The sequence below is a fragment of the Nomia melanderi genome, chromosome 1 (genome assembly GCF_051020985.1).
Source record: "Nomia melanderi isolate GNS246 chromosome 1, iyNomMela1, whole genome shotgun sequence".
Taxonomy (NCBI): Eukaryota; Metazoa; Arthropoda; class Insecta; order Hymenoptera; family Halictidae; genus Nomia; species Nomia melanderi.
Window position 1 is genome coordinate 23,162,972 of NC_134999.1, and position 26,588 is coordinate 23,189,559.

The window sequence follows — 26,588 nt, forward strand, 5'->3', positions numbered from 1 at the left end:
CATCAAAGAGAATTCCAGTAATTTTTATAATGAATAATAAAATAAATAATGCCTTTCCATATCAGCAGAATACCTGTTTACTCTATGAACATAAAAATATTGACAAATGCACGAAAAGAATATTCGAAAGATTTCTTCTAACAGGTTCGGTAGAAATAGCGTTAAGTGATCATTGGAGTGCAAAAGGTCAATCGTAAGGATTTCCAAGGCAGCCAAGGTGATTACAGCAGTCGTCATCGTTCGTCCGGCGTTCCAGCCTTTTTTTCCTTTCGTTCTTATTTCTTTATTGCTCCCACTTAATCTTCGCGGCAATGATATCGGCGGGAAAGAAAGGTTTATCTACCCTCTGGTGTTGTTTTTCCACCATCAGTCTACCACCATGGCAGCGAAGTGATATCGATAGATAGACCCGACACCCTTTTTCGCCTTCTCCACGGGAAAAATCGAGAGGCTGCGCCGTGAAGCGGCTGATAAGGACGACTCATTGGTCCCGGGACAGACAGACTGCTGTCATTTGTCAGACGATCCGCGCCGAGCAGAGACGACTGCCGCCGCTAGACTTTAGCTACCGGGGCTGCCGATTCGATTGAGCTAGGACGGCGCATCGTATCAGCATTTTTGCAATTTATTTAACCAACCCCCTCCGAGCTTATTCCGTAAGACGAGGCGAACCAGGTTTCCTTTCTCCCGCGAAATTTGTTCGCAACGACGGAGACATTTGTGCCCGTTATTGCGAGAGTGGTCTAAGACAGCTTCTTTTAGTTTAATTTTGTTTAAGCCGCCACTACTGTTAGCTGGAGACGCTCGGGAAACTTGCGTTTAGGATACTATTAAGATTTTATTTTCTATACTCTGGTCTCTATTTTCTATTTTTTCTACTCTATTCTGTTTCCTATTTCCCATTTCCTATTTCCTATTCTCTATTCTCTATTCTCTATTGTCTATTCTCTATATACCATTTCCAATTTTCCGTTTCCCATTTCAATTTTCCATTTCCATTCCCCATTTTCCATCTTTTAGTTTCCCCTTTCCATTTCCCCCTTTCCGTTTCCCATCCATTTTCCATTTTCCATTTTTCGTTTTCCATTTTCCCCTTTTCCTTTCCCTTTTCTCTTTTCCATTTTTCATTTCCTCCTCCTTTCCCTTTTCTATTTTTCTTTCCCCATTTCTTTCCATTTTCCATTTTCCGTTTTTTCATATTCCATTTCCTTTTTCCATTTCCCATTTCCCATCCCCATACCCATTCCCATTCCCATTCCCATTTTTCCTTTTCCCATTTCCCATTTCCCATTTCCCATTTCCCATTTTTCCTTTTCCCATTTCCCATTTCCCATTTCTCTCTTCCCTTTTCCCTTTTCACTTTTCCCCTTTCCCTTCCATTTTCCATTTTCTATTTTCCGTTTTCCACTTCCTTTTTTTTTTTACGAAGCTTACGAGTCAATTGCTAAGATACCATCAGATATATGATGATACGCTGGTGCACCTTTCAGACATCGTCCAGTGACAGTTGCCAGCCGTTGCACAGTAAGTCCGAGGACGAAGTAAATCGCAAAATTTATGACCGTCTGAAAAACGGCATTGTTGCCTCCCGCCAAGGCATATACCCACGCACGTGGTTCTTGCAGGATATATTTGATTGCTATATAAGTTCCACCTGTCGCTTGGTTCACGTGGACAATTTTTCAGTGACTTATCCAATTAAAATGTAAGATTAGTGCCAACGTATATCACTGACAATAACGTGAACATTTCTGTTAAGAAAATTAAGAATCTGCCCGAATACAAATTATTATAACAATGAAGAAAGAAAGCATCAGATACACAATGGAATAATTCTCCACGGTTCTATTCGATACACTATATATATTTACTATTTATGTACAACACCTGATTAATCATCAATTTTAATGATCTTGGAGTATATTGTGAGAGGCTTCGTTCTGAACTACTTTCCATTATAATTTCTATTACGTTAAAAAATCGATTCAATTTCGAAGAATTGTTGTACTTCCCCAATTTCATTAAATTAAAAAATTGATTTAATTTTTAAAATTGTTGAATTTCCCCCAATTCTATTTGTCGTTTTGGTCCACACGATAGCTTTAGTGTTAACTGCAATCAGAAATAAATAGGCAACGCAATTCAGGCCAATACTTCATCCGTTACCAGGAAAACTAGCATTCTCTATCTGTACGTATTATTACAGAAGCACACCGGCATTCTTTAAAATTCATAAGATATCACACGTAACCGGTATAGAGGGAGCTCACATATTTCACTATCCACAAAGTCAGGATTTCATTTCGCCATACGATGTGCAAGATCCCGGGGCGTAGTACATAAAGATTCCGTTTCGAGCGTCGCTAATAAAGAAGACCATGTGGCACGGGCTAAAGAAAATAAAAGGAGTTTCCTTGGCATCCGTCATACCAGCCAGCTGAGCTGTTGTTCGCATCGAAAAATACGGCTTTTGATAATCTTCGCCGCGCACGTGCGTGTTCGCACGCTCGTTCTGCATTCTCGGGGCGTAGTTTCCCGAAGGATACAGAATAAAAGCCGCCGGAAGAGATGCATTGGTGGAAAATACATACTCGAATCAAGATAAAGTGAACGAGAACGCGGGCGAGAAATTATCTCAGTTCGAATAAAATTTAACTCGTATGTACAGCTATACAATAATTTTGATTTTTTTAATCTTCAATTTTTTTTAATTTTCATTTTTCTATGTTTCTCAGAAATTCAGAAGAATATTGCATATTCAGTCGCTAATTCTTAAATAGCATATTGGTTAAGAAAGATTTTCATTAAAATCGTGCATGTACCGCCAGTTGCATGGAACTTGGCACTTGTAACGACGTAGGGCTGGAGAAAGCTGCTTGTAACTAAGTGGTTCTAGGGTTGATATTTAATTCGAACTATAAATGGAATTCACTTAGGATCGCTGCTTCTATATTTGAATTTTCATGTGTTATCGGCTGGTAATTCAGTGGTTAAATAATATCCAACTAGCAACGTCCGTATGTTCTTGAAACATTGATGAGATAATTCGAACGAGTTAGTACCGTCCGTTGCAGGGAACCTGGCACTTGTGACGTAGTAGGGCCGCAGACAGTCGCTCCAAGAACTCCAATAGCGATTCCGAGATGGCTCTCCTCACTCTTCATCCCATGACCAAGTCCAATCGCACGAAAGTGCCAGGTTCCTTGCAACGTACAGTACTTTAATTCAAACCACGTTCCATTTCGAAGCAAGAAACATTCCAACGCACATTTACCTCAAACTAAGGAATCACAGAACCCGTGAACCGTGAAGCCAGTAAACAATGTCGCTCGAAAGTGCCAAGTTCCCTGTAACGTACAGTCCTATAATGCAAACCACGTCCCATTCCAACGCACATTTACCTCAAACTAAGGAATCACAGTACCAGTAAATCAAAAATAAACAAACTCGAGTCCCTGCTACACGAAGTTAGCCTCACTTATCGCAGCGTCCGCCGTAAAAATAAATACACAATGGCGTCACCGTTGGCAAAGGAAGCACGCACATTCCGGCGCCCGCATGGACTGGATTTATACGGACCTGCGTGCACTGGCGAATAGATGGAACGGAAATAAAATAGCGGAATAGTGGGGAAGAAGGTGACTTTTAAAGGTAACTCCGAAGGACCAGTGCTTGCCAAGTGAACAGGACGTACGCTACTAGGAAATTCTCTTTGGGCAGCTGCCATCGACTTCGCCATCCGAGCAGCCGAAAGACTGGGTAGTTACAGGTACATACGCAAACGTGTACACGTGTGTGTATATAAAACGAGCGCACTCAGCCGTACACGTGTATCCTCCTCTGTGAGACCGCATTCCAAACCCGCCCTCTACCTAACCCTCCCCCTCCCTCCGACCATCTGCCGTGGCCAGGCTCAACTTCACGCCACGAAATCCTGATTTTCGCAGTTCATAAAGACTACGAACTTTCACGGGGAATCAAAGATTCGTGTGAGAGCTTAGAGCCAACACTTGCTTCCCATGCTGGCTAAGGGTGCAGGCTCTCTGATGCGTGCATGCATTTTATATCCGGATAGCGGGCCGAATTGGAGGTTCGGATTTCGGGGATTGCCTGCTGTGTGTATACAGGGTGTTACTTGTGATTTTTCAGACACTTGCGGTAGTTCGACGAAAGGAAATTTAGGGGGAGTTTACACTTTCTCCGTTTAAAACAGAATAAAGTTTTGAAAATTTTTGTGGCACTGATGGGGAAATGAAAAATGATTTTTGGAGTAATTTTGTTGAGTACATCTTAAACGTTCAGATATAAGTCGAAGTTTTTATGTAATTTTGTAAGTGATATTTTATGGGGGTTTTTGCAGTCGAATGGGCATTTTGAAAATTTTGATCGTTACCTTCTCAATTATAGTACCAATGGATTGCTGAAGTTCTTCTGATTAAAATGAATCCAAACACGGTGGGAATCGGCCTAGTTTTACCGATTTAACATAATTAACAGAATTAAAAGTTGGTTTCCATGAAATCGATAAACTAGACCGATTTATGTCGTGTTTAGACTCATTTTAATCAGGAAAATCTCAGTAATCCATTGGTATTATGATTGAGAATTACCATCTCAAATATAGTGGCATCTTCGGAAACGTTCAAAGAATATTATTCAAATATGATACTTTCTAAAACGTCGACTTTTCCTGAGAATGTCTAAGGTCCCCTTAAACATGAACTTTAACATTGCACACTGGCTCCACGTTAATGCATAAAACCATGAACACAGCCTTAAATGAAACGAACAGCAAACATCCTTCCCAATGGTCCTCCGAGCTCGGTAGACGATATTTCACCGCAGGTAAAATAATTTTTAAGGAGACACACAACTCCTCCCGCAAGTGATAAATCCCGCCTGAGTAGGAGCAGATGTAGCAAGTCAGCGATTTCTTGCGGTAACGTCGAAGCAAAAACTTCTTGCCCCCGGTTCCTTTATTCTTGCCTGAATAAACTTTCAATTTGGCGGACGAAGGTGAATTAACATCACGAATATCCCGTCGAACGACAAACTGTCCCGACAATTTTCCACCAAGAATCATTCCTAAACCACGAATTCCATTACTACCCTAGAAGCTTGAATACCTGAAAATGTTAGGTTAGGTCAGCGAATCCTAATGAGCCCATATGTACGACGACAAAAATAAAATTCCCTATACCAGAAACTTATTAATAAAATCCTAATAAAAATAAGAAATTCATCCATACTAGTCGAATAGAAGCTTGTATAAAAATAAATAAATATTCGTGTGCCATCATTACTAAGCCAAGAAACTTTGTACGATGATACGTTGATGATGACTTGCAAGAAAAATTTCAAGATTTCGAAACATCCGAATGGCAGCATCAAAAATATGTAATTTAATATGGAGTTTCAGTTAAGAATTGTGACCTCTACAGGTCGTTCCAAGGTCACACAGTGCAACACCTCTCAGCACATGGTGCAAAAAAGGAAAAACCTATTTCTCCCCAGAAACAATCAACTTTGACCCTATGTTCACATTTTTCACTCAGTTCAGCGCAATTGTACGAGCAATAAACAATTGTGTATTGTACAACAACATCCTCATTCCGTTCCAGTTCCACTCGTACTCGTAACTCCGCGGCGGCTCGAAAATTCAGCGCGGATCTTCCAGCGAATTGGGCCGGCGCTCTCGAACAATAACAACTCTTGCTTTCAGAAGGGTGCCAAGAGAAACACGGTCGGGCCGCTCCGACTGCCGCCGTTTGGTCTAATCACCAATTCACTGGAGCGCAGGGCGCCCGTCTCGCGAGACACACGATCGCACGGAGACTTTCCGGCTTGTTACATAAATTAATAAACACGATATATCGCGTATGATGTGCCGGGGATGGGGCTGAGGGTGGGGTGGGGGTGTTTGAGAGGCGGCGGGGTGGTTGATTTCACGACGTGACACGCGGAACAGCCGATCGCGTAGCTGGTGACAGATATTAATTAAAATTCGCTGGTGGCACTCGAGCGGTAATGAAGGGATCTCTCGGTCTTTAATCACTCGAGGGTGTCGCGTGGGAGCCGGCGCGCAGGACACGCGCTTCCCGCGTGCGCCGGGGTAAGAGGCCGCTTTTGTGCGCTGAGTTTCCAGCTTTTCCCTGTCGTCGCGTTCGTTTTCGTTCCCCGTGGCCCTTCCAATTAGCGGCTGGCAAGGATGCACGTACGCGTCGCGGATCGAGCCCCGGTGAGCCGGGGCTCTCAGGGACCCCCGGCGGGCCCAAGGAGGCTCGGCCGCCCTCTTGGCCGCTTTGACCGCCTCCGCGCTCGTTAATTCGCGCCGATACTCGGGCAGGGTATTAATTATTCCGAACGCGACTCGAGGCGCTCTACTTTCCTCCACTCGTAATTGATACTTCGGGTTCTGAGGTAGTGTAATGAGGAGGATCGGGGTCTTGAGTGGCTACGTGGCAGCGGCTGGGACGGCGACATGTTGGAGGTGTTGGTGGGCCTTGATGGAGCGTGGAGTGTAGTTATAGGATGCCATCGGTAGAGGGCCAGACCTGGGCCTTGGTGGCGCGTAGTTCTAGGACTCCTCTGGGACAGGGCCAGTTTTAGTCTTTAATGATGCATGGGGCATAGTTCTAGGACGCCAGCGATAGAGGGCCAGGCCTGTTTCTTGATGGTGCGTGGTGTGTAGTTATAGGACGCCATCAGTAGAGGGCTAGCCTTGAGCTTTGATGGTGCGTCGGGCGTAGTTCTACATCACCAATGGTATAGTTCCAGGCCTAGGCCATCCAGAGCCTAGCCAATTTCGAGTCAATTTGTACAGGAGTATTAATTATTTCGAACGCGACTCGAGGCGCTCTACTTTCCTCCACTCGTAATTGATACTTCGGGTTCTAAGGTAGTGTAATGAAGAGGATCGGGATCTTGAGTGGCTATGCGGGAGCGACTGGGACGGCGACGTGTGGTGGAGGTCTTGATAGGCATTCATGTCGCGTGTGGCATAGTTCTAGGACAGCACACATAAAGAGCCACACCTGGGCGTTGGTGGCGTGTAGTTCTAGGACGCCACCGATATAGGGCCAGCCCTGAGCCCTGATGGTGCGTGAAGCGTATTTCCAGGACACCAGCGGTAGAGGGCCAGCCCTGTGCTTTCCCGGTGCAAATCAGTCCTTAATCTATATTAGGTTTTATACTAATTTATATCGGGGGTCAGTAAGCGAGCCATCCCTAGCCTCAACTAAAGACGCCTTAGACACCCAGACCACCGTTGACCCCCTCGGGGGACGCGACGCAGCAGGCCAGTACCTTTATGTAGGAGGAAGCAGCAGACCCAAGCTTCGCGTGCTGCTACGGTGCCGATTCCTCCCCCCACTCAGGCGAGAGGGGTGAGAGCTTTGATCCCAGTATGCAGCTCCCCCTGTCTAGGCGACAGAACACAACCGGACCTAAGCAATGGCAAACCAAGCCAAGGCAGGGACGAGGTGTCTAAATATGGGAGATAAGGAGTTTTTCTCCTTATCCTAGTGGTCCCACCGGTAGATCATGAAGGACTGGTACCTCGGAGGCTAGTGTCCAGCGCCCCTGAGGATGCTCCAGCCGTTTGGTGTTAGACTCGAAGAGGCAGTGGTTCAAAACCCACGTGCTGAATTAGGGACCCCTTTTCCTGGGTCTCGGCGGGTACTATCCGGTTGATAGTATATCTTTGGAAGGTGAGCTCGGCGCTACCAACAGCCTACGTTCAAAGGACCCGTCATCCACAGAAGGCAACGCTGGTAGGACTTAGGTCCCAGTTGATGGAGCCTAATCTCAATTCCGCGGCCATGGGGGCCTTCATGCCGGGTACAAGGAAGTGAAGCTACCTCTGGACCTCCAGAGGCCACGTGGCGATGGACTATCTAGCTAGGGTCTAACCCACCCTTAGTGTGTACGAGAGACTTTAATCTGTCAGCTATTCCTGTATGTAAGAAGCCGAACAGGTTCCACCAAGAGACCTCTCATGATTGGTACCATGGCGTCCGGGACTGAGCAGCATCTCACCTGCTCCTGGACCAGACAGGAAATCTAGCAGAGTTTTGAAATGTGATCTCGGTACCCACAGCCTACTTCCATGGGACTCGTCATCCTGGGAAGCAACGCTGGCAAGGCTAGAGCCTCAACTGATTGAGCTTAACACTAGAACTACCAGATGGGTCAAAATCACCCACTCCTGATTTCATTTTTTCCAGTTATTCCATAGTCAGCAGATACTTCTCTGAAAAGCTACTAGAGAAACTAGTTCAGTAACTGAATTTCAAACTAACTGAAGTCTCAATAATTGCACTGTCCATACAAAGAACAATTTGCTTTTCAGTTTCCTGTACTGTAAATCGAATAATATGTTATTAGAAACATCCTGTAGCATATATTTTGATCTCGTCATGATATCCTCTACAATATGCTAAAAAAAAGGATGTGTTCCTATTTGTGAAGCTCAAGGTGACCTTGATTTCAAAATGAAACCAATCTGTCTAAACATTTTTTCCTGATATCTGTTGCACACTCTCGTCTCATCGGACGGGACAATGAATTACCCTATTTTCACGTGAACTTGTATCCCAAGGGTCCCGTCAAAAGGCAGCGCGAGACAAAGGAAACGAACAGTCGTGAGGCCTGCAATTATCGTCCACGCGAACGGTTCATTATCAACACGTTGTTGCGGCGGAAAGGCGTTCGCGGAGCGCGGAGCACGCAGTAAACGCGGAAAGCTGCTCTCCCGTCGACAACGAGTCTTAGAGTGACTGTTCCGAGAAGGGTCTCAACGAAACACTGCTCTCTAGGACGTCTCGCGCGCTCAAAAGCGGTGGCGGAGCCGAGGGGGCAACAGTTTACGTCAATTTTCCGGTCCAGCTGGCGAGGAAAGTCTCGCGACGGCTACACAGGCGCCGCTCCTCGCGAAAATATCGCTGTTACGGAAGCCGTAGGCAATCGACCGTGCGAAATATCGAACGTGTCGCGTGGACTGGAGCCTCGTTACTTCGGCGCCGCGATTTTCTATGCGTCTGCATTATTAATAAGCGAAATCGGATTCCGATTTTCTATATGGAGGACCGGCTTCTTGATGAACTGTTCGTCGCGAGCTATGACGAGGGGTGCTGATTTCTCAGCATTGGTATCTGTTGATTTGGGTATTGGGAATTTGTTTAATTTGGCAATTTGTTTTGCGATTGGATGTAATCGAATCTTATTGTGCTTAGAACAATTGTTATGCGTTAATTTAGATCTTACGAATTAATTTAATTAGTCAGTTTGTTCTGTCAATTAACTGTATTCAAATTCCATTGTTCTTAGAACAATCGTTATCTATTCTTTCAGATCTTAGAAATTAGTTTAATTTGCCAATTCGATATATTTGAATCCTATTGTTCTTAGAAAAATTATTGTCCATTCATTTGGATCTTAGAAATTAGTTTAATTCGTCAATTCACTATATTTGAATTCTATTGTTCTTAGAAAAATTGCTATCCGTACATTCAGGTCTTGGAAATTAGTTTAATTTGCCGATTTGCTATATTTGAATTCTATTGTTCTTAGAAAAATTATTATCCATTCATTTGGATTTTAGAATATTGGTTTCATTTATCTTTGTTTTAAAAATTAATTCAATTTATCACTTTGCTTTGTTCATTCACTACATCCGAAACCGTCCTTATAAAAATTGCTATCCATTCATTCAGATCTCAGAAATCATTTCAATTCTTCAACTCACTATATTCAAGTGCCATTGTCCTCACAAAAATTGCTATCCCCTCACTCATCTCTCACAAATCATTTCAACTCAACTCCTTATACTCAAATTCCATTGTCCTTACAAAAATTTCCATCCACTCAATCTCAAAAATTACTATCAACTCAGTAATCAACATCAATCTCTCAACAAAGAAACAAATCCACACCAATCATCACTATACCTCCTATCAACCACTCATTCCCAGACCATCCTCCACTAACCATCCACCCATTCTATATCCAACACCCCCAGCTCAAACACCCATTCAACCACCGTAGTCACCCATTCATTCAATCTCAGAAATCAGTTCAACTTGTCAACTTACTATATTCAAATTCCATTGTCTTCACAAAAACTGCCACCCACTCAATCTCAAAAATCACAATCAACTCAAAAATCAACATCAATTACTCTCATCAACAAAACAAACCCACACACAACCCTAAACCTCCTATCAACCACTCATTCCCAGACCATGCTCCATCTATCCATCCATTCATTCCATATCCAACACCTCCAGCATCAAACACCCATTCAACTACCGTCTCACGTGTTTATCAGCCACGCCGAAAACAAAAAGCGCCATTCGGCAACTTACTCGGAATCGCCGCGCGAATTCCGGGACGTGTCCCAGGCGCCGAATTGTTTTCGCATTCCCGGATTTTCATTAAACCGAGATCGCTATCGGGCTTAAAAGGTGGCGTGGGGCGGGCGTTCATCAGAAATGCATGGGCTGCCGATTCCGCGGCCGACGTCTTTACGCTCGTTTCTCCTCTGCAGTAACGCCCGCTTCGAAGTCCGAGCGGAAATCCGAGATAAGGCTCGCACGCACGCACACCCACGGAAAAGTTTACCGCGCATGGTCGCATTTGCATATACAGGGTGTCGTGGCCGAGCACAGAGACCTTTTCTGCGGCACCGCGGAACTCGCGCGAATACGAATTCTTCTCTGGTGCTTTCGCGAGGTTTTCCGAGCGTTTCTCGAACTTGCCACTCGCCTGTGTGGTCTCGGATTATCGGATCGCGGCGTAAGCGGGGACTTTGGGATTTCTGGGTGATTTGGTGGAGAATGTTTTTAGTGTATTCTATATGACGTATTCTATGTTAATTTTTACTGTGGAGTGTAGTAACTGGTAACAGGATTAATTAACCACTTGCCTTAAGAGTTGATAGAATATAGAATATATTCTGTATAATATATTCTATATTCATTTCAACTAAGTTTTATTTATCAATTATTATCGCTACTACTTTAACATTAATAATTATTGAGGAAAAGAACAAAATCAGAAGCACATTCTATATTATCTATGATTAATTTGTCGAGTATGATTGATACAGCTACTTTGACATTAATAATTATTAAGTAAAAGAATAAAATATTAAGTGCATTTTATATTAATTTTTACTGAAGTGTATAATAGTTGATAACAGAATTAATTAACCCCTTGCCCTATGAGTTGATTAGCATTCATAGTATTCCTAACATCTAGTGTTGAATGAAACTTTCTCCAATAAATGATTAATTATAAATTAAATAAATGATAACAATTTAATTATAAATTAAGTAAACAATAATAATTCAGTTATAAATTAAATAAACGGAAATAATTTAATTATAAATTGAATAAATTATAATACTGTAATAATAAATTAAGTAAATAATAATAATGCAATTATAAATTAAATAAATAATGATAATATAATTACAAAATAAATAAAAAATAACAATTTAATTATAAATTAAATGAAATTAACTATAAATTAAATAAATAATCTGATCCCAGCACACACTGTCTCATTCACCAACATCTGTTAATGTTCAAAGAAAGCTCACGGTGGTCCGTGAAATCGACTGCAATCAGTACACGAGCCTCGCGCGTTCCAGCTTCTACCGTCGCCTCACGCTGGAACATCCCCATAAACTCGTAACCTTGGTAGACACTTGCAAATTCGAGTTAAAGCGCACCGCGACCATACTTTTCCATTAAATTTACCATGCGCGCCTTTATCCTGCAGGGAAGTTCTAAATTCAGTTCAGGGAAAATTGGAAAATCTGCTTCCTGTAGGGTGGAATCAATTAGAAGTTAACTCGCCCTGGGAAATATGCTTTTTCGCAGGGTACTCGGCCGATCTGGCCGGTCAGAAGTTGGTTTCAAAGAATTCCACGAAAAATTTTTGCTGCTAGGGACAGCTGAATGTGTGAACAATGTAAAAAAAATAAACACCATGTAACATCTAAATAAGACGAAATAAGGAGACCCTATTTAAAATTGTAACAATGAATATTCGATATTCTTCGTGACCTTTGACCTGCAATATGTCAGACTCTTGAAGAAAATTTTCAATTGATTTTGAGAAATCTATCTGTTATTCATTCTTTTTGAATACAAATTATAAGTGATAACTAATAAAGTAATAATGCTATAAATAATCAAAGTATAAAAGTTAATATTATTAATAACATTCATCATTGAACACTAATGTTAATAACATTAAACTAAATATGTCAACATTACTAACAAGAGGAGGAATTGTCCCTTTCAGATTTTAATAATTTTCTGCAAGAGAATAGTATACATATACCTAAAACCATGTGTGAAATATTAAGTGTATATATTCAGGAATATAGAAGATACAAGCATTTGAAGTTAGACACCTAGAATAAGTACCATGATTGTAATGTTATTCTTTCGAATACGCAATGGAGACGTGGGCTAAGTCGTTGGCTAGTAATCAGACGTCTTGGGTTTCGAGTCCCTCTCCGAATCACTCATTTTTCTTTCTTGAATTTTTCACCCAAACTGCGGTACGCACCATGCAGACTAATAATTGTCATACATAAACAAAAATCACAGAAAAATCAGACACCAGTAGTACAGAAAGTATTTATTTTCAAACAAACTAGTATCCAATAATTTCTAAATATATTGGAGCTCCCATTTGTGGATGGGTAGTAAAAATGTGCAATTCGATACAATCTGATTAGATAGGTCTCAACTGGATGAATGTTTATAGAGAATATTAAGAAAAAAAATGAGTGATCAGAGAGGACTCAAATTCAACAATGTCTGATTACCAACGAGGTTTCCCCACTCCATTGCGGAACCAAAGGAATAATATTAAAACCAATGTAGTATTTATTAGAGGTATCTAAAAATTCATCATATGCTTCTTATATCTTCGAAATTTCCTGGATAACCACACCTAATATTGGATATATGTGTACTATTATCCTGCAGAAAATTGTAAGGCGTTCAGACTTGATTCTGAGCACTTAACATTTCCCTTGCACTTCTGACAAATTCCCGGATACCTAACGAACTATACGGGGTCGAATTCCAAGGATACATTTACCGATCGTCTGGATACTAATGCCCTTCAAAGTGCACCGTTCAAACGTTATTACGGATTGCACGCGGATGCCTCTCTCCGAGGAGAGAAGAAGTGAATAAAGATCTCGGAGCCAGAGAGCAAACGAGGTGGTGTAAGGAAAGAGAAAGATCGTTACCTCTGAAGAGAGCCAGCCAGGTTTCTAAAAATATTCTCTACCGCAGGGAGAGGCACTACTTTCGTCTTCGAATGCAATTTTACTAATGATCCATATCATTAGGCCTGTATCCGTGAACCCTCGACGTTCATCTATAGCGTGGCACCGTACCAACACTCGTGTATACCATGCTCTTAGCTTTTGCAAATAGGATGCACGAAGAATATGAGATATTGAGATTGTACAGAATATTGACTGTTATATTTTAAGTGGGGTCTCCTTATTTATTTCGCCTCATTCGAGGTATCTTAATTTCGGATTACTCGTGGTAATTTGGAGATATGTCAAGTATGTATTTATAATAGTCCATCTAATTATTTCAATATTAATTGTTTCATAGTTATTAGTGTGTTTCTGTTTAGTTTTAAATATAAACGTTTTAATCGATATTTCTAAATACGTATCTACCTTCTTAATTAAACATTTTATGTTATAAAACGTTATACAACAATTCAGATATTTATTTCCATTAATCAATTCATAATTATTAGTATCCTATTTAGTTTTAGATATAAAGGTTCTAATTAATATTTCTAAATGTGTATCTACTTTCGGAGAGAATAAACGAAACATGATTGTCATAATTCAACTCAATTCCTTAATTAAATATTGTGTTACTAAACATTATGTAACGATTTAAATATTTTACATTATCGAACGTTATATAATAATGTAAATACTGTACATTATCAAACATGACATAACAATTTAAATACTATACAATATCAAACATGATATAACAATTTAAATACTTCGCATTGTCATACATTATATAACAATTTAAATACTGTACATTATCAAACATTACCTAACAATTTAAATACTTTACGTTATCAAACATTATATAATAATTTATATACTTTAAAGTATCAAACATTATATAATAATTTAAATGCTATAAAGTATCAAACATTATATAACAATTTAAATATTGTATATTATCAAACATGATACAACAATTTAAACATTGTAAATTATTAGACATTATATAACAATTTAAATATTGTAAATTATCAAGCATGGTACAACAATTTAAACATTTTAAATTATCAAACAATATAACAATTCAAATATTTACCACAATTATGTCACATTTATTACTACCTTCCTGCATATGAAATAAAACCACAACAGAATCTCAGAACCGAAAGCAGCGCACACGTTACCCTTGAATCCCACTTGCCCCAGCCGCGGTTCATGAAATAATGCTACTCACGATGGAAACGCGATCGCGAATTTCAGGATGGATGGGTCGTCCCGATCGTGCGGGGCGGGCACCTCGAAATCCTCCTGTGGATTCGATCAGCTCCCACAACGGGAACAGTCTGTTACTTCTGAAGACGGGGCTGCGACGAGATGTACCAACGGCAGACTTGAAAAATTGCATTTTGTATTCAATAACTAGACTGTCAGGCCGACCGGCGAGCGCCTATAACTCAAAGCGTATCCGCGCGTCCACGTAGACGCCGCTTCCCGATCGATCGATCTCTCTTCTCTGATGCAACCTATGGGATCCGGGGAAATACAACTGATAGCACGTGTCTCGGATACTCCTGTGACGTCGTGATTTGGGAAAGATGGAGGCTGCGACATCGGGGATCGTTTCGTTCGGTTTGCCGAGGGATGCTCGGTGCTTTCTTATTGGGACTGACAACGCGCCACGGGGTTGCGTGACAGGCTTTGTCTCTGTTTGCGAAGATATTCGTGGATTTTGGTGCGTGATGCAGAGAGGTGTTTGAAAGTCCTTGGATAGATCGGTTTTGCATCTCTTACACAATAAAGACTTTGACGACTTTAAGCGACGAGGCTGAGGGACACGATTTGTCTTTGTTTGTGAAGATATTCGTGGATTTTAGTGCGTGATTCAGAGAGGTGTTTGAAAGTTCTTGGACTGATCGGTTTTGCAGCACCTCTTACAAATTAAAGACATTGAGGACTTTAAGTGACGTGGCTAAGAGACAGGCTTTGTCTTTGTTAGTGAAGATACTTGAGGATTTTAGTGCCTGATGTATAGTAGTGTTTGATAGTTCGTAGTCAGGCCCGTTTTGGATCTTCACTTATGGAATAAAGACTTTGAGGACTTTGAGGACTTTAAGCGACGAGGCTGATGGACAGGCTTTGCCCCTGTTTATGTAAATATTCGTGGATTTTATTGCGTGATGTATAGTGACATTTGAAAGATCTCTGTCAGATCGATTTTTGGATTTTGTTCAAGGAATAAAGACTTTGAGGACTTTGAGTACTTTAAGCTACAGGCTTTGTCGCTGCTTGTGAAGATGTTTGTGTATTTTGATGTACAGTGGTTATGAAAAGGTTCTGGCCACATCAGTCTTGGAATTTTTGTTAGAGAATAAAGACTTTGTTTTGTTAGGGAATAAAGACTTTTCTTACGAAATGGAGACTTAAAGGACTTTGAGCTACAGGCATTGACTCTGCTTGTGAAGATATTCGTGGATTTTGATGCGAAATGTACAGTGGTCATCAAAAGGTTCTATCTAGATCGATTTTTGATACTTTTATTATAGACCAAAGACTTTGAGGACTTTGAGCGACAAGCTTTGTCTCCGGATGTGAATATATTTGCAGATTTTAGTGCATGACGTACAGTAGTATATAAAAGTTCTTGTTTAGATGGGTTTTGAACCTTTGATTAGACAATAAAGACTTTGAGGACTTTGAGCAACAGGCTTTGTCTCTGTGAACACATATATGACGTTCACTGACATACAATGACCTTCAAATAAAGACTTTAAGGACTTTCCGTTATCATGATACCTAAAGGACATATTGCATGAGAGAATACTGTGAAACATCCACACCATCTGTTTTTTACACATATTCTCGTCGAAATAAATAATTCTTTAATTAATAATAATTAATAATAATAATTATTATTATTAATTATATAAAAAATAAAAGAATGCTTGCTTGTGCCCATACAAATCGAAGTTCCGACTTAAATACTTTTCTCATAAATCAACAATTCTTATATTTAACATTTTAATCATCCCTCCATCAAGCTCCTTAATAAAGCAGGTTCTTCATCTCGAAACACAAGGTCCGTAAACATGAATATAGCCAGCCATAAAGCAGAATGTATCGAATATTTTACGATGTTGTGTACGTGCGCTAAGTCTCATTAATATTCACGCGGCAGAGTCGAGCGATGCCCATTGTTACATGGTTTACAATCGAAATAACGAGTTTTCGACGAGTTATGATGTATGTACCTTGCTTAAAAATGTCCTCAATGTCTCATTCCGCTGTTACTTTCTCAATTCCGCCGTTTTATGCCACATTTTTTGCCTCATGATGCTTCCCATTATATTTCCATGAAATTAAAGATTTAATAGGTTAACTGTAAAACGCCGTTCGGACAGAAAATATCGCCAATGATGGTTTCAAATATTGTTTCCTTGGTTCGACGACGCCATTTTGAATTTGCCACGTTCAGGCAGGTGATACCAGGTGTAATGGTGCAAAGTATTTTGTATTTTTCATGTTATTACTTGATTGGTTATTGTTTATTGTTATTGATGTGCCATTTTTGTAATGTGTGTGTATATCTGGTTAGTGTTGGTGTGAATGGTCAATCTTTGAGAGTGAACTTGTTTTTATGTAGTATAATTATGGAACTCTAATTAATTGAGTGTTAAAGGTGATTAAACTTGTTTATTGAGAGCTGTGAGATGAAAAGTTGTTAGAAAAATTGTTGGAAGGATTATTAGAAGAATTGTTAGAAACATAAATAGAAACATTGTTAGAAAAATGATTATAGCAATGATCGGATATATTATTGGAGGAACTATTTAATAAATGATTAGGAAAATGATTGGAAACATTATTAGAGAAGCTATCAGAAAAATGATTAGAAAGATTATTGGAGAAACAATTTAAAAAGTAATTAGGAAAATGATTAGAAAGATAATTAGAGAATATATTAGAAAAATGATTAGAAAATTTGTTAGAAAAATTATTAGGAAAATTATTAGAAAAATGCGTTAAAATTATTTTCCAAGTTTAGTCGTCTATTTAGAATTGACTTTTCGACTTTTCCAAACAGTTGTAAAATTAACTATGGGAAATGTCCAAAATTCAATGGAGGAAAGGTGACCAATTAAAATTTCAAAAGACATCTTTTGACACCTTCTATATAGACTCATAAATAAATAAACTCAAGTAACAGTGAACACTACGAAACAAGTTTAAACGAAACATTTTCCACTAATTACCTCTTCGATATTCTTTAGTCGCGTGACAAAGGTCATTGAAATTTTGGAAAATGTATTTTCTCAAATAAAAGCTAATCACACCGAAGAAATAAATTCTAAAATAATTTCTGTCAGCATTGAAGCGACATATTTAAATTGCATTCAAAATACAATTTAATATGCATAGGAATTAAAAATGCATTGGAATTCAATGAATCAGTAACTAACTTGTTATTTCACGCGCCCGTAATTTTTTTTTCGAACTTCGAATACGTGCCGCAGTCCTAACAAGTTAATGGCGAAGTTTGTAAACAAGTTAAATATTTTTGAAAGGCGAGAATTAAGCAAACATATACCATAAGTTAGGGATGAAACTGTTTGTACAGGCTTTGCTAGGCTTAAAGTAATGAATCAGCAGGTTTTCAATTTGGTTTTTGAATCGTCGACGTGGCAGTTTCATAGGATTTTAATTACCACAGAAATATTGATTTATTCATCAAATTGGGAACAGGTTAGGGTAATTTTATACATTACTGAAACAAAGTGTGAATATTGGGGCGTAAGAAAAATTCAAACTTCTCTTCTCAAAATTAATGCTTTCATTTCATTTGTTCCAGAAATTTAATGTGTATAGAATTTTTATTCCTAAGTTAACAAAAAAATTATTTAGTACATGTAAATATAGAATTATAAACGTTTTCATCTTTTTTGTATTTTTTATATGGTTGACGACCTTCGTAGATAAATGTATTGTCTGTTGCTGGGAACTTGGCACTCGTGACGTCATAGGGGCGGAGACAGTCTTGCGGAGAAGTCAATCGGGAGTGGAGGAGGCCTCCTTCCACCAACCAGGTGTGGACCTTTGACTCTGACCACTCAAACAAGAGTGCCAAGTTCCCAGCAACGAATAATTCTACAATATGCAACGTTGTATTAATTTAAGAAACCAAAATATTAATTTTCTCAATTTTTATTTTTCTTATAAGCAGCAGTAACTTATTTTGCTCTGTTACTGACGGAAACGAAACACCATAAAGCTCAGAAAACAGTTTTTAATATTTTCTGATTTTTGTACATTTTAATGGAATAAATAATATTCTTTTCAGCTGTTATATAATAATATTATTACATTTACATTAACGGTTATTACAATGTTTGTTTCAGTTACTACCATACCTGATCCCGAGTTCGTCGCTGATATTGGAAATAAAACAGTGCCAGCAGGACGTAACGTTAAATTAGACTGCAGCGTCAAGGATCTGGGACTGTACAAGGTAAGGGAACGTGCTGCTAACAGTTTATAAACTTGATCTTTCCAAAAATATTATGCTGTTATCACTAAGGAAATTTTTTCTAATAATTAATATTAAAATTTCAATAAATTTACAATTATTATTGATTAAAGTTTTTTAAAATTTATTAAAAAAGTAGACTCGGTTCAATAAATTATTTTATCGGTGTACAATCTTAAATTTCTCTAACCACAAGTTATTCATTAGAGACTTAATAAGAACTTGTACAATTGTTATTCCTTTTCTGAAAAATAATGCCTACCTATTAAACAAATTAATTTTATTCAACCATATTTTGTATATTTGATAAAACACGTGAATTGTTTTGATTCTCCATTCAGTCAAAGTCTACGTATATATTAACGCTAGGTTTGTCGCGTGGGTCATTTTTGGCCCAGGAGCCGCTTACATTCTTTTTCTTTGTGCTGACTTCTATCCGCACATTTCATAGTTTCATTTATAAGATCATCGTGTATCATTGTGTTGTATTATAATTGTTTAAGACTAAATATTTTCGATTTTGTTCAGGGTACAAATTAACCCGTGTCGATACAGATAGGTATATAAAAATGTCGATGCAGCTAGTGATGAAGAGTAGTAGAAGAATCAATTCAGAAATCTACATAACCTTAAAAGAATGTTTGATTCGAATCGACATAACCTTAAAAAAATGTCTGATTCAAGTCTACATAACCTTAAAAAAATTTCTTAATCGAATCTGCATAAACTTAAAAATATGTCTGATTCGAAACTATGTAAAATGTCTGAATAGAATCCACATAACCTTAAAAAAATATCTAATTTGTATCTATGTAACCTTAAAAAATGTCTGAATCTCATCTACATAACCTTAAAAAATGTCTGATTCAAAAAAGTGTTACACGTATACTACAAGGTGTAATGGAGGTGTAATTTTCTGCCAAAAATGACATGGTCCCTTATGCGAGCAGTAGCTGTTATTGAATGAAACCTGAAAAGTTCCGTTCCTCGAAAATCAAGTTACCGTAATTAGAAGTATTTAGTTCTCCCATTCGCTGCTCCGCAAAGTTTTCTTAGTACTTGCATCCGATACTTCCCAAACGATCCGTACCAGTTCCTGTTACTTTGCCTGCCTACACACCAGCAAGAAGCAACCAAAGTTTTCTGCCCGCCACGAATCTCAGTACCGATCTGCATCGTTATTCCGTGGCTACTAAATATTCTGATTCGCCGCATAATATTGAGGGAATGGCCGTAAGAATGAACGTTGTGCGTGTGTGCGACAGACGAACGACGTCTGTGCGTGTGAACGTTCATGACGTGTGGAATATTCTAGATATTGATTATCCGAGATATTGACGGTTGACGTAGTGTTCACCTGAATGTTCCAAATATACGTGAACTTGATGCAAGCTGACAAAAAAATAGAAAAAATATTATGTCGTGTAAAATAAAACAAATAAGGAAAATATTTTGTTGAAAATGAATTTTTTGAGTATCAATTTTCACAACATGATGGTTAATTGTAGGACACCCTGTATATAGAAGTGTTGTTAAATCTCGAGGATCAACTTTTTTATAAGGTTGATATTTATTTTTAATTATAAATGGAATTTACTTGCGATTGTTGCTACTATATTTGAATTTTCATGTGTTATATCGGCTGGTAATTCAGTGGTTAATTAATCTCCAATTAGCGACGTCAGTATGTTCTTGAAACATTGATGAGGTAATTCGAAAGATTTAGTACTGTACGTTGCTGGGAAGTTGGCACTCGTCACGTCATAGGGGGGTTGACAGTTGCTCCGAGAGCTCCAATCGCGAGTCCGAAACGGCTCTCCCCACTCTTCGTCGCAGGAGCCGATTGATGGGCGGCAGTGTTTTAGCCAATCAGGCGTGCGCCTTGAAATATGACCAATCAGACGAGAGTGCCAGGTTCCCTGCAACGGACAGTGCTATGGCATGCATAGGGTTTCATTTAAAAAGAGATTTTTGTGTCTGATCCTCACATTGTGAGTATTAACTTAATTAATTTTGAGTATTAACTCAAATTGTGAGTATTAACTTAATTAATTGATTCTATAAGTTTTCCATATTGCAAATGATATCTCCATCGAGAGGTAACTCCATAAAAATTCCTTAAATATTAATTGAATTCAATTCAACTAAATCAATCAGAAATAATTACTTTGTAACACCTAGCACCTCTTTCTAAAATAATACAGTAAAACTAGAAACTAGATAGACCAGATCAGAATTGAACTGTCCAATTATTTCTAAACTTATTATTCCTAAAATCATTAATTATTTAAATTGAAATATCTAATTATATATAAAATCCTCCACATAGCAAATGCCATTTCCATCCAGACCTATCTCCATCAAAATCCCTCAAACACTCATTAAATTCAATCCAAATAAATCAACCAACACTGCAACCCCTAACACAACCAACAACCCTAACAAATCCAAAATAAATCCAAAACCGAAAGCAAAGTGTCCAAGGAATCAAGACCACCTCTACAAAGCCAAAATAAATCCAAAACCTAAACAGACGAAACCAAAAGCAAAGTGTCCATCGAATCAAGACCACCTCATCAGTAAGCTTGTCGAAAATCCTGCTGCTCGAATGATTCGGCAGATCCAATTAGAAAGTGTCTCCCACAATTGCAGCGTGCCACGTTCCTCCGCCGCGCGTGTCCTCTCCCTCCCTCTGGCTCGATCTTCTTGCTTCCTCTGTCTTCCTCTCTGCCCGGTGGATCCCTCGATCCGAACTACATAAGCTCCGCTTCCCCTACAGCCATACTGTTAGCTTTGGTTTGGCGTTTGGTCGCTCCAAGCCGCGTGTTTGCGGTTTTACTGCCGGTGCTCTGGAGTATTCGTCGACTATATATTATACGCTCACTCCTGGAGCACCCTGTAGCCTGGCGACAGCTTTAACACGTTCGCGACAGGAGATACGTTGTTATCTGTCCCATGGGGCGGGATGTGCCACCGGTGGTACATTTTTGTCTGTCCCATGGGACGTCATGTACCACCGGTGATTCATTCCGTCCCATGGGACAGAGAAGCATGTAACACCGGTGGTACATACTTATTGTCCCATGGGGCGGTATGTACCACCGGTGTTACATGCTTCTCTGTCCCATGGGACGGAATGAATCACCGGTGGTACATGAACTACTGTCCCATGGGACAGGATGAGTCACCGGTGGTACATGAACTTTTGTCGCGTCACAGCATTTAAATAACTGATTACTGAAATTAATTACTGTAATTAATTAAAAATACTGTAAATCGAAAGGGAACATTCCTCGCACTCCAAACATATACAACCTGCTGCCAACGATATTACTGGAAAAATTATAGTAATTAATTCGAAATCAAATCAGATTAATCAAATTAAGTCTAAATTGAAGTCAAATTAATCAAATTGAATCTAAACTTAATTCGAATTAATCAAATTGAATCTAAGGTTAAGTCAAATCAAATTAATTCAATTACATCTAGATTTGAATCAAATCAAATTAATCAAATTATAATTAAATGTATTTACATCTTTATATACGTAAGAGAATTATTCTCTAAGGTCTCAAGTGCAAGGAGAAAGTAAATACATAGATAATTTTCGAATTAGTCCTGGCAGATGGGAGAAAGTAGGAAAAATAACATCGGCCCACGGCGGGTACACTAAATTCAAGTCCCGTCGCGAACGTGTTAAACAGCCGACGAGAGCGGTGAATGATCGACGTGGTAATAGATACGAACCGCAGCAGATTGCCAGTCCCGGTGGATACGAATTCTTTTGGTTTATCGGCCACTGCGAGCTGTCGTTCTGCGAGTTTTCCGTTCGAAGTGGGGATTTGATGGTGTCGGATGGAGTTCGGAGAATTTTGAGTTTTGATGGGGGAGATACTTGGGGTGGTTTTGAGATTTGCAGCGGAGGTGATTTGAAATTGGAAAGTTTATGCTTTGTGATATGATTTTAGCAATTTTAATTCTGATGCTTGAAATATTTTAATTTTCTCTGAAAGCAGTAATTCTGATGGTTCTAATTTTTAATTAGGAACTTAAAGCTTCATGATCTGATTTCAAACATTTTAATTATCAGTAAAGAAAAAATTTAAATATTTCAAATTTCTTCAACAAAAATGATAGAGTACTCAATGATTCTATTAATTAATAATAAATATATATGTAACCTCCTGCCAACGATATTACTGCAAAAATTATAGTAATTAATTCAAAGTCAAGTCAAATTAACTCAAAATTATAGTAATTAATTCAAAGTCAAATCAAATTAATCGAATTAGATCTAAATTTATATGAGACCGAATTAATTCTAATTAAAATCATTTCAACGCCAAAAAGATACATCACAAGTACCGAAGAACATTCGTGTTACACCGATCAGTCTCCGTTCACTCCCATCGCTGTGCGACAAGTAGTTTGTCCGACTTTCTCGCAGAGCAACATCTTAATAACACAACCGACAACCAACTACCAACCCTCCAGTTCATTACCCATTCCCATGTAAAGGCGAAAGCGAATCGGGGAATAACGAACCTCTTGGAAGCCGCCTGTAACGCCGGCAGACGCGACTCCGCAGAATCAATTGAAAAATCGTTCAGCTAATTAATTGAAGAATAATTTGAATGGCATTTAATACAGCGGATCGGTTGGCAGCTGGCATTCACGGGCACCTCGGGGTTGCTGGAATCTAAAGCCCCATGAATCGAGAAGTGGAAGAATCTGATGCATAACAGGGAATTTCGAATGAATCTTTGGTTATCGGTGGACTGTGGCTTTTTGTCGGAATTCAAATTGTTCGGAATGTGTTTGGGAGATTAATAATTAATCAAATTGCACTGAAGGCTAATATATTTCTAATTATAAACAGTATAATTAGTACTCGTTTAGTTTAAGTGAATTGGTTTATAAATAATCAAATTTATAAATTTATAAATATCAAATAGCACTGAGGTTTAATATCTTCGTAAGTATCAATAATATAATTATTATTCAGTAATTTAAGTAAATTGGTTTATAAATAATCTAATAGTACTGAGGTTTAATATTTTCCAATTTTCAATGATATAATTATTACTCATTAATTTAACTAAATTAGTTTATAAATAATCAAATAGCACTGAGGTTTAATATCTTAGTAATTATCAATAATATAATTATTATTCATCGATTTAAGTAAATTAGTTTATAAATAATCAAATAGCAGTGAGATTTAATATTTCCCAATTATCAAGAATATAATTATTATTTATTTAGTTTCAGTAAATTAGTTTATAAATAATGAAATAGCACTTAACCTTAATATCTTCCTAAACATCAACAATATAATTATTATTCATTTAGTTTCAGTAACTTAGTTTATATATAATAAAATAGCACTGAGTTCTAATTTCTTAGTAATTATCAATAATATGATTATTATTCATTTACTTTCAGTAAATTGGTTTATAAATAATCAAATAGCATTGAGATTTAATGTTTCCCAATTATCAACTGTATAATTATTTTTCATTTAGTTTCAGTAAATTAGTTTATAAATAATCAAACAGGTTTCATATCTTCGTAATTATCAACTATATAATTATTTTTCATTCAGTTTCAGTAAATTAGCTTATAAATAATAAAATAGTACTGAGGTTCAATAACTTCGTGATTATCAATAATATAATCGTTATTTATTCAGTTTCTTAAATACAGTCCTTAATTAATAACCAAATACCTTATTTATAATACTTTATTTATAATACTTTATTTATAAAATTCAACATCTTCCCAATCACCATTATTGCTCTTTATTCCCATCACAGTTCATTAAACATTTACTCCTAGACCCACATTGTTTAAACGAAAAGGAGACTAAAAAAAACTTCTACAAGTCATCAGCTCCCTGCCTCCCAGTCAGCGCCACTCAATTTTCTGCCATAACGTTAGAACGAACAGCCAGCATTCCACGGGAGAAAAAATCATCCTGAGTCAGGATCGAAATACATTTTCTTATCAGACATCTCTTCCTCATCCTATTTCCGTAGGAATGTCGATCGTTCCGGGCGATCTACCCATGTTACGAGGTCCACGATCGCATGCAGGCAACAGTATCGCAAAATAATATCATTGAATGGCAGGGGTCTCTATTAGACGAAGGGTCTGTAAATATCGAGCCACTTGATTGGCGGTTTATATATCAGAGACGTGATACGTTTAGTGTCTCTTGGAAAAAGGTGTATACATAGCCTCAAATATACCTGGAGTCTTCTGTTCCTCCTTCTTGTTTTTGAAGGATTCGAAGAAGAAACCTTGGACACATTTATTTCATAATGGCCCTGAGAAAGACATTATCGAGTTTTCCTGGGGTTTCCTTATTTTTTAGTCTATTTAAGAATGTTTGCCAATTTTTTTTCTTTGTTGCGTGAGTGTAATTTAGAAGCAGTTGTGTCATTAATATGTGTATTTTATAATGATTTATTTTATAATGGCACTGAAAATGTCATTTTCGAGTTTTCCTGGGGTTTCCTTATTTTCTAGTTAATTTAATATTAATTATCAATTGCAACATTTTTTCCTCTCATTGTTATTATGTCCATTATAATTGTATTAATTATGACAGTGGTAAGTGCGCTGATTAATTACCGGATATATTACACGAGTGTAACGAAGAAATAGTTGTAGTATCAATTAATCTATTTCATAACGAGTTTATCATTAATTTATTATATTCCACGTGTCAGTTAATTATTATTAATTAACAGTTCGTAATTAACAATATAGCAAGATTGTCCATTGTTTAAGTAATTGCTACATTATGTCCTTAAATGATCCCATCAAAATCCCAAATGAAGAAATATGTGTACAAAATCCCTTATCTCATTTCTTGAGAAAAATAAAAGAACAGAAGACTTTAGATATATTTGAGGAGCAAGGCGGCAGCGTCAATAGTTTATTACCAATAAATTATTAAAAACTATTTATACAAGGGATTAAAAATGATTAAAACTGTTTATATATGTTACTAAAAATTTTCAGGGCTATTATGAAACAAATCATTACAAAATACACAAACGCATAACACAATCGCTTCTAAATTACACTCAAGCAACAATCAGAAGCATGCAACCGTCAATCAATCTAAAAAAATAAGGAAACCTGACAAAAATTGGAAAATGACTTTTTCAGTGCCATTATGAAATATATCATTACAAAATACATAAATTAATGACCTCCACAACAAAGAAAAAGGACAATTGATAATCAATCTTAAATTAACTAAAACATAAGGAAATCCCTGGGAAACTCAAAAATAATTTTTTCAGTGTTATCATGAAATAAATCATTAAAATACACAAATGAACAACAAAACTGCTTCTAAATTACACTCACGCAACAAAGAAAAAAACAATTGACAATCAATCAAAAATTAACTAAAAAATAAAGAAATCCCTAGAAACCTCAAAAATGACTTTTACAGTGTCAATATAAAATAAATCATTACAAAATTCACAAACTAATGGCACAACCGCTTCTAAATTACACTCAAGCAACAATCAAAAACATACAACCGTCAATCAACCCGAAATGGCAAAAAAAACAAGGAAACCGCTGGCAAACTCGAAAATTACTCCAGTGATATTTCACGTGGCAACAGTCGATGAAACGAAAAGGAAATTCCTTTGCGGCAGACGTTTCTCTCTCGCCGTATTGACTCGGCCGACTCTGTGGAGGTGAGGGGCAGAAGAATTTTAATATCTCTCTTTAATGGTATTTTT

The 26,588-nt window shown here is 37.9% G+C and overlaps 1 protein-coding gene across 1 annotated transcript in view; it reads left to right on the forward strand.

The window, feature by feature from the left end:
* The window catches only part of LOC116425277 (lachesin), a 473,102-nt gene that overhangs the window by 133,387 nt on the left and 313,127 nt on the right, over positions 1-26,588 (forward strand). Inside the window, exon 2 of the mRNA XM_076366478.1 lies at positions 18,692-18,801. Coding sequence (XP_076222593.1) covers positions 18,692-18,801 — 110 coding nt within the window. The remainder of the gene's footprint in view (positions 1-18,691; positions 18,802-26,588) is intronic.